General features: G+C 52.2%; 1 protein-coding gene across 1 annotated transcript in view; it reads right to left on the bottom strand.

Moving 5' to 3' along the window:
* LOC132452923 (disks large-associated protein 1-like) overlaps positions 1-7,145 on the bottom strand; it is a 19,791-nt gene extending 12,646 nt beyond the window's left edge. The window contains 6 exon segments of the mRNA XM_060045757.1: positions 328-406; positions 490-971; positions 2,323-2,503; positions 4,074-4,291; positions 5,966-6,588; positions 6,591-7,145. Of these exon segments, the coding sequence (XP_059901740.1) occupies positions 328-406; positions 490-971; positions 2,323-2,503; positions 4,074-4,291; positions 5,966-6,588; positions 6,591-7,113 (2,106 nt within the window). The 5' untranslated portion in view covers positions 7,114-7,145.
* Between the last annotated feature and the right edge of the window lie 2,706 nt (positions 7,146-9,851).

Below are 9,851 nucleotides of genomic sequence, written 5' to 3'. Positions count from 1 at the left end.
CACACACACACACACACACACACACACACACACACACACACACACACACACACACACACACACACACACACACACACACACACACACACACACACACACACATGCTCAGCATGTGTGAAATATCATTGTGTTTCTCCTTTCTCTGCTGCAGATGAATAACTACCAATACACATCAATTCATTGTATTCACTTTGTCGTGTGATCAGATGGACGGCAAATCCAGCACTGATCTCTGGTCCAGGCCCCCTGACCCCCTGACAGAAAGAGAGCGGGAGACAGGTGGCTGCTGTTGGGAGACCCTAGACCTCTGTCTGCTATGTAGTGGACCTTCACCACAGACTGAGCATCCTCTACTCCAATCTTATCCATTATGAACGACAACACATCCATGTTTGAGAACTGAAAGCTGAGGGGTAATTACCCACACAGAACATGCATGTAACAAAGTTATAATGAGACATATGTAATGTAAAGAGCTGTATGACGGACTACATATAATGGAGTGCACTTTTTACATAATTCAGTATGTAACACACAGCAGAATACAAACTCACTGTGTGTGTGTACCAGGGTGTGTGCGTGTGTGTGTGTGTGTGTGTGTGTGTGTGTGTGTGTGTGTGTGTGTGTGTGTGTGTGTGTGTGTGTGTGTGTGTGTGTGTGTGTGTGTGTGTACCTGTGCTGCTCTGGATGGTGCGGACAGTGGTGGTGGTCCTTGGAGGAGCGATGCAGCTCCTCCCTGCTCCTCCTCCCCCTCCTCCTCCTGCTGCGGCGGCGGCGGCGGCGGCGGCGGCGGCGGCCTCCTCCTCCTCCTGCGTGCACCCCTTCTCAATGGCTCGGACGTAGCTGTGGCTGCGCATGCGGAAGCAGCCCTGCCCGGGCAGCTCCAGGGACCGCATGGCCTGGGACTCCAACTCACTGAACACCGACTCACACACAGCCTCCATCTGGCCGTTCACCTCCACCTCACTCACCTGAACACACACGCAACACACACACACACACACACACACACACACACACACACACACACCAATACACACATTAATACACACACCCTTGCGTTCACTCTGGGTCTGCAGGGCTGCCGAAGGCTCCCCTGTAAACGGCAGTTTAATTCAGTTCCAATAAGCAGAGGATAGGTGTGCCTCATCAGCAGGGGACTGGGTTACTATATCAGCCCCTCAGGGGAGAGGCATGCAGTAGCACGGGTTTAGCCTCTAGAGGGAGCCCTCTGACGCAAACCGATCGAGTGGTGGTGGGTTCTGTTCTTCTGATTAGATACCGTGTTTAAAGTATCTGCAGAACACTATCTATAGTATTTACCGTATCGACAGTACAGTATCTACACTGTTTATAATATTAACATTAACAATAGTATCTCCAGTACAGCATTTACAGCATCTTAAGTAAAGTATTACTACAGTACGCAATTTATATTATTTAAAGTATCTACAGTACAATATTTAAAATACCCTGACAAGAGTTTGGGAAAGTGGTGGGGTGGGTGGCCCCCCACCCACCAGGCCCCTACCCACCAGGCCCCCCTACCCACCAGGCCCCCCTACCCACCAGGCCCCTACCCACCAGGCCCCCCCACCCACCAGGCCCCTACCCACCAGGCCCCCCCACCCACCAGAGGCCCCTACCCACCAGGCCCCCCCGCTCACCAGGGCCCCCTACCCGTCAGGCCCCCGCCCACCCACCAGGGCCCCTACCCACCAGGCCCCCCCACCCACCAGGCCCCCCTACCCAGCAGCCCCCCCCTACCCACCAGGGGCCCCTACCCACCAGGCCCTCCTGCTCACCAGGGCCCCCTACCCACTATGCCCCTACCCACCAGGCCCCTACCCACCAGGGGCCCCACCGACCAGGCCCCTACCCACCAGGCCCCCCTACCCACCAGGCCCCCTACCCACCAGGCCCCCCTACCCACCAGGCCCCTACCCACCAGGCCCCTACCCACCAGGCCCCCCACCGACCAGGCCCCTACCCACCAGGCCCCCCACCGACCAGGCCCCTACCCACCAGGCCCCCCTACCCACCAGGCCCCCCCTACCCACCAGGCCCCCCTACCCACCAGGCCCCTACCCACCAGGCCCCCCTACCCACCAGGCCCCAACCCACCAGGCCCCTACCCACCAGGCCCCTACCCACCAGGCCCCTACCCACCAGGCCCCTACCCACCAGGCCCCTACCCACCAGGCCCCCACCCACCAGGCCCCTACCCACCAGGCCCCTACCCACCAGGCCCCCCACCGACCAGGCCCCCCTACCCACCAGGCCCCTACCCACCAGGCCCCCACCCACCAGGCCCCTACCCACCTGGCTGATGGTGCTCATGGCTCTCATGTAGCTCTCGTTACGCGAACGGAACTTTGGTGACGAGGCGAGGAGGTGGGCGGGGACCACGGCGTCCACGCTGCGGTTGATTGACACCTCGCTGACCGCCCGTAGGTAACTATGGCTACGGATCTGGAGTTTGGGGGAATGTTCTGACGAGATCCTGGAAGGAGGGAGGGGAGGGTGGAGGGGTAGAGAGGAGGATGGAGAGAAAGAGAAGCAGAATTTAAAGTGAGAGGAGGAAGAGAGAGAGAGAGAGAGAGAGAGAGAGAGAGAGAGAGAGAGAGAGAGAGAGAGGATGAAGGGGTGTGTCAGGGTAGGAGAGAGGGTGGATGAAGGAGGGGGGGAGGGGACGGGAGATAAACACATTTGTTATCGGTTGTTCTGTGTTATATTGTTGTTAATTTGGACCCGAAAAGCTTGTTATAATCTAATTGACAGAGCATCAGAGCGATACATACAACCGGAAGATAGACAGATTTGGACGTGGTTTCCTGACCACCTTGATATTGTTTACTGATACTGAATCAATCAGGAAGCTCAGCTAATCTAATCGACTGAAGCATGACACACATGCATGCACACACACACGCCTATGCCCAACCTCCCCCCCCCCCCCCCCCCCCCACACACAATCACACACACACACACACACACGCCCTATACAAATACTATTCAAGCTTGCAAAGTCAATTATTATGGTATACAGACACAGATAAACTACAAGCACACACACTGTCCTCAGTATAGTTTAATAGTGAATGTCCTTCTTAAAATAGCATGCGGTCACCGAACACGGAAAACACCATTACTGCTACTTGGATGGAGGGGGAGCAAGGCGGGGGGAGAGCGACAGAGTGTGTGCTATGGTGGCGGAATAAAGGTCATTATTAGTTTGTGTCAATAGCTACGCTAAGCGAAGCTAAACTTACACAAGAGAAGCCACTCCTTCTAATTCCCACATTGGTAAGACTTGTCTTTGAGTTGAACGTCGTCAAGTGTGCGCTTGGAAAGCGTCGTGGTGGCTTTAAAGGCGGAGTGTGCGTACAGCTTGAACGAGGAGGGGTATGTGGTGGTGTATATAGACTATAGAGCAGCGTGGGTGTCTCTTAAAACGGAGCCCGCGGCGGCTTGATAAATATTTATATCAAACATGTTTACTCTACCCCTATCACATCACAAACATGATCCTCTCCAGCTAAACTCTAGCTGCACGCTAGATGCTACGTGCTATATACAACGTGCTAGATGAAACGCGCTAGCTAGATGCTACCTGTTTTACTCTGTTTATAACTCTAATATGCAGTACATATTTCTGGCCTACGGGATGACCCTTGAATCAACCCTCACCACGTACTAGACATGTGTAACTGTTATACGTTTTTACACATTTAAAATCGATTACTGCAGCTTTAAAGGTCCCATGACATGGCACCAGGTGTGGTGTGATTAGCCATCAAAAGCCATTTTGAAATCTGTCTCTTATGACATCAAAAGTGGGCGTGTCCACCTAGATGTGTGCTGGATAGATCAGTCTACCACTCACCCAGTGGACTGTAGCAAACGTTGCTCATCTATCTGTCACACATCTAGGTGGACACGCCCACCTCCGATGTCATAAGAGACTCTCAAAACGGCTTGTAACGGCCAATCACAACACCTGGTGGCATGTTATGGGAACTCTAACGATCCTACTACACCCAAGTACACAGCCACGGCCCCCCCAGACTCACTGCAGCGTGGCCATCTCTGTGAGCGAGGGCTGGGTGGCCTTCAGGTAGCTGGCGCGGCGGGCCTGGACCTTGGGCAGGGCCTTGGGGCTGCCCTCTGAGTCGCCGCTGTCCTCCTCCCCCATGGCCCGCACGTAGCTCCCGCTCCTCATCCGGCGACACGGGATCTCCTCCTCCTTGCCCAGAGGAGAGAAGGGGCTCCAGTCCTCCTGCTGGGGGACCTTTGGAGCAAGAGGGAGGAGGAGAAGGAGAGAGAGGGAGAGAGGAAAGGAGGAGAGAGGAAAGGAGAGAGGAGAAGGAGAGAGGGAAGGAGGAGAGAGGAAAGATGAGAGATGAGAAGGGAGCAAGGAGCGAGGAGAGAGAAGAAAAGAGAGGGGAATGAGGAGAGAGGAGCCAGGAGAGAGGAGAGATAGGAGAGGAGAGAGGAGAGGGGAACCAGGAGAGAGGAGAGATAGGAGAGGAGAGAGGAGAGGGGAACCAGGAGAGAGGAGAGATAGGAGAGGAGAGAGGAGAGGGGAACCAGGAGAGAGGAGAGATAGGAGAGGAGAGAGGAGAGGGGAACCAGGAGAGAGGAGCGAGCAGAGAGGTTCCAGGAGAGAGGAGCGAGGTTAGCGTTCGGGTGGCAATCCAGGTGGTCTTTGTGAATCACAGAATAGGTGATCCCTTTGTGTGTGGTTGATCTGGTCCCACGCACACACTGAGATGGTATTTTGGGTCCCGAGAGGAAAAAGTTGAGGTGCCCCGGGATTTAGTGGTGAAGGGGCGGTGGATGACTCAGAGGAAAAAGGTTCTGGGTTGGATCCCTGATGACCCCAACAGTCTAACCTGGAGCACAATGCCCTGAACGACCCCTACCGGCCCCTTAAGTCCCTGGAACTAGTTCTGGATAAAGCAGTTTGGGTCTGACCATAGGGTTCATAGGAGTGTGGAGGTCTGTCCCGGTGTGCAGGCTGAATGTCAACCAGGGGGAGTTACCCTAGCACTCACTAGAGGTAAAGTTAGAGGGGTGAGACCCCTCCACTTCTCTCTCTCTCTCTAGAGAGAGAGAGAGAGAGAGAGAGAGAGAGAGAGAGAGAGAGAGAGAGAGGTGGACAAAGGAGGTCTTGTTCTAAACATCAGAGCTCCCAGAGAGCGAGAGACTGAAAGAGAGAGAGAAAGAGTACTGCGCCGTAACTAGGATACAGGGCTGACCTGGTCCCCGGGGATAACCAGTGACGTACACCCTAACCGTCCTGGGACCGGCCGCTCGGCCATGACATCATCAAGCCTTCAGTTAGACTATTGACAGGGTCTGTGTGTGTGTGTGTTTGTGTTTGTGTTTATGTGTATGAGTGTGTGTGTGTGTTTGTGTGTGTGTGTCTGTGTGTGTGTACAGACACACACACCAAGTTACATACACAGTGCACACAGTAAGACTTGTGTAGTGGATCTGGAATAGTAGAGTTAGTTTGGCCATCTTGTGCCTGCAGGTATATAATGCATCTAATGAGGCTTAATGCAGAGCCACATGTATGTAATGAGGCTTAATGCAGAGTAGGTTCCCAGAACTACTGATTAATCAACCAGAAACCATGCATAACCTACATATGGGACACACACAGCTGGTGTCATGTTAACGACATGCAAGGGAAACACGACATAAATGCTGCAAAGTGGCAATGATCCGATAGATTATAATCCCCAAATAATCCCCAAATAATCCCATGAATCAGGGGACCAAAATATCCCATAATAACCACGGGGCACACTGCCTCGATAACCCAGAAAGCAGCCAATCAGCAGGCAGACAGTGTGACGATGACGATGATGCTGATGATCATGATGGTGACGTCGAAGGAGGCGGCGGCGGCCATGCAGGGGGCGGGACAGGAACAGGAAGCGGCCACACACTCTACCTGCAGGAAGTGACACGTGCGGCCCTGCTGAGCCGGGACCAGGGCGTTGTCGAGGTCCACCTTCTGGTACACCTCTTTGGCCCTGCTCACCGTCAGGCTGGACGACCACGAGCTCTTCCTCTGCTGGAGGGCTCCGTCGGCAGCCCCCCCCTCCCCCTCCTCCTCCTCCCCCCAGCCCCACCACTCCCCCCCCTCCTCCCCCGCCGCCCCCACGGCGCAGGAGGTGCACTTGACATTGTTGTTGCTGCGGGACATCTTGAGCGTGTGGTGGGTGGCGCTGATGGTGTTGTAGGACTCCATGAAGAACTGCTGGGACTGAGACCTCTCGGGGTGGCGCCCCATCGTCATGACGCCCGAGGGGTGGGGCCTACCCCCGCCCCCGCCCCCCGCCGGGGGAGGGAGGGGGGGGTGGTAGAGGCACAGCTCGCGGTCCAGCGTGTCGTCGGAGCTCCAGTAGCCCGACGTGGCCGAGCGCATCTTGGGCTCCGAGCGGGAGCGGTCCTTGCTCTTGCTGCGGCGGCCGTGCTGCTTCAGGGTGCCGGAGAAGGAGGAGGAGGAGGAGGACGGCGGGAGGAAGCCGGGGTCGTCCGGGCCGCCCTTGCCGCCGGCCCTCCCCCCGGCCCCTCCAGGGAGTGGGACTTGGCGAACAGCTTCTGCACCGAGTGCACCAGGTGCCGGATGCGCCCGGGGGAGTCGCTGCGCGGGTGCTCCCCGCCGGCCCCGCCCCCCCCTGCGGCGCAGCGCCGGTACTGCAGCGTGTGGTAGCCCTCGTGCCGCCGTAGCGTCGCCGCCTGTCCGTCAAACTGCTCCTCCAGCATGAGGCTGTGGTTGTTGTTGTTCCCCCAGGACTTGGACATGCCCCCGGACTTAGCCCCGCCCCCTTGGGCGGGCGCGGCGGGGGGGCCGGAGTACGGGACCAGCTGCTGGTGGGAGGCGTAGCGCCGCGGGAAGGTGCAGCTGGCCAGGTCGGGGGCGGCGCCACGCTGGGCGTAGTAGGGGTGGTCCGCCGGGTGGCTGTCCCGCTCCCCGCCCAGGAAGTATGGCCGGTGGGCCGAAGCCCCCTCAAGGGACATGGGGTCGTAGGAGGGGTCACAGGTCATGGCGTGGTGGTGGCTACGACTGCCCGACAGGCCCTTAGTGGTCATCATGCTGGCGTGGGCGTCCGACAGCTGGGGGGAGAGAGAGAGAGAGAGAGAGAGAGAGAGAGAGAGAGAGAGGAGAGAGAGAGGCGGCAAGAGGGAATGGAGGGAGAGGGGAAGGAAAGAGAGAGGATTATTAATAACACACATTTGCATATTTATTTCACAGTAGAGTGGAACTTTGTTTGAGGGTGATGGGTTTGTCACTTTGTTATTCTTCAGATCAGACCACAGACCACTTCCTCCCTCTCCCTTCCGCTCTGTCTCTCTCCCTCTCTCCATCCCTCCACTCTCCCCATCTCTTTCAACCCGTCTCTCCCCCACTCTCTCTCCTGCTCCATCTCGCTTTCTCCCTATCTATTAACCCATCTCCCGTTCCCTCCAATTCTCCAAATCATAATCTCTCTCTCCCTTCCTGCGTCTCCCCCTCAGATGTCTCCTCACTGTGAAGTGACATCTAGGAGAACAAAGACCAATCGAGACATCAAGATGGCCGTCCATATATTTAGATCCCAGAAGAGGAAGAGTGTATTTATAACCGAGTACAATAGACTACAAAGTGTGTATTTAGAACTACAATAGAGATTGGAAGCTGTGGAGTGTGTGTGTGTGTGTGTGTGCGAGTGCAAGTGCGAGTGTGTATGCGTGTGCGTGCGCGTGTGATTGTGCATGAGGGATAGGGATGTAATATTCTTTTGTTTGTTTGATTATTATTTTCCTTGGTCTCATCATCAGGAGACATTGTTGAGATGTGAAACCAGTCTCTGGTCTAAAGCTGCTCTTCTATCGAACTCACTATTAGATATAATTAAGACTCTTGTTCTTCTGAAAATGCTCATCATGAACACTTCATCTCCTCACACCCTCCAGTACACAATGATACAGCAGTAGCCAGATAGCATTAATTATAATAATGGTGCATTTTGAGTACTTCCTTTTTACGATGACTGAGAATAAATATTTTTTCCATTCTATCGAAGTACATCAAAGAAAAAAAGTTGAAGAACAAAGTAGTTGTTCTTTACCTCACCACAGTATACAAGTTTCTGTACCTGGAGGTAATATTTCTGGACAAGCATCTTGAAATAGTTTATATTCTAAAATGTAACATTTACACATTCATACATCCCAAAATGACTAAACTGGTTCTATATTTTGTCGAGTTGTGGACTAACATTATTCCAATTGTTTCCAACAATGTACAAACCCAGAGAAATACCTAGGATAGCTTTATTCCCGCTAGCGGCCGTTACATTTGGTCCTATCTCACCCCATAGGCTTATACCCTAAATTCCGGGGAAAACAAAAACAGTTATCCAGTAGTCATTATTTTCTTATAAGATACTTCAATATCGATATAGCTCTTTGACATGAGACTCATGCAAGGCCATCAAGCTAAAGCAGTGTGTCACACACACAGACTTTACTTTGTGTCCATTCGCAATAGATAGGGGTTCCCAACTTCCCATATTTTCATATTATTTAAAATGGGTTATATCTTATCTCATTTTCAAAGCTGAGGGCAACTCATTGATCTCTCTCTCTCTCTCTCTCTCTCTCTCTCTCCTCTCTCTCTCTCTCTCTCTCTCTCTCTCTGTCTCTCTCTCTCTCTGTCTCTCTCTCTCTCTCCAACACACTGCAACAAAGAGGCTGTGAATCGCTTCTCCTCTCAAAGCACAAGCTGTCACACAATCAAAACACGAATGATGAACAGATGAAGAATTGTTGTTAGCTTTCCCCACAAACATACTCGTGCGATAGTTTCCTACACTAGACTTCAGTAAGCCATGCAGTTTTTTAGCTGCTCTTTACTGCCAGCGGGATTTATTTCTAAAGAGCAATTTCGTTCCAATTGGGAACATTTTGAAACGTTAGACGTCTCCTGTTTAATTGGATTTTAGCTAGGCTACTGTTGAGGGAAGGGTACTTTGACATGCATGCCTATTGTGTAGAAATAATGACAACACTATGGCGCTATAGCGAGCCACATCACTGCAATTTAGAGCGTGAATATCTGTTGAGTATCCAATATCTTCCCAACTTAAATATTCAACAAAGGACACTTTCAACCTCCTCCTTCAGGTTATGCCACAAGTAGAATCTAATTCTGAGGGAAACAGTTTTGGCTGACTGTTTACGGTAATGTTATAAAGTTACAACAGCAACAATGCATCTTTAGTATGATCGTTTTGACCTGGGATAACAGCTCTGTAATATCAAAAATCAATTCATTGATTATCATTATTAGAATTTCATTAGAATTAAATACCATAACGTAAATTAATGTAACATGATTTCTGCCTGAGTCACGATTTTCACAGGCAGTGATGGTGAAGATAACAACTCTCCTGTTCCGACGCAACTTTCCGACGTCATCAAACTACATATTTGTTTCATTATGAGACCCCTAGTGGCAGAAATGACATATAATACCTTTAATATTGAAGTAATGTATCTCTGGAAGTTTCAGAAGCTGATTAAATTGGCTGTTAGGACAGACTTCTTTAAAGTGTTTTGATTTGATTGGCTGTCACAAAAGACTTGTTCAAAGTGTTTTGATTTGATTGCCTGTGGGGGCCGATTATTTAAAGTGCATTGAAAGTGCAAGGCCCTTCACAACATAATGAAACATTACTTCCAAAGCTTTATTGGAATATCATGCCATTCACATGCTATTGAAGTCCCATTTAAGTTATTCTGAGTCGCTGAACTGTAACTGCAGCAGAATGCAGAGTAGACACAGTGAG

This window comes from Gadus macrocephalus, chromosome 23 (genome assembly GCF_031168955.1).
Source record: "Gadus macrocephalus chromosome 23, ASM3116895v1".
In the NCBI taxonomy this organism is placed as follows: domain Eukaryota; kingdom Metazoa; phylum Chordata; class Actinopteri; order Gadiformes; family Gadidae; genus Gadus; species Gadus macrocephalus.
The sequence above is the reverse complement of the archived record's forward strand: the minus strand, read 5'-3'. Positions and strand labels throughout refer to the sequence as shown.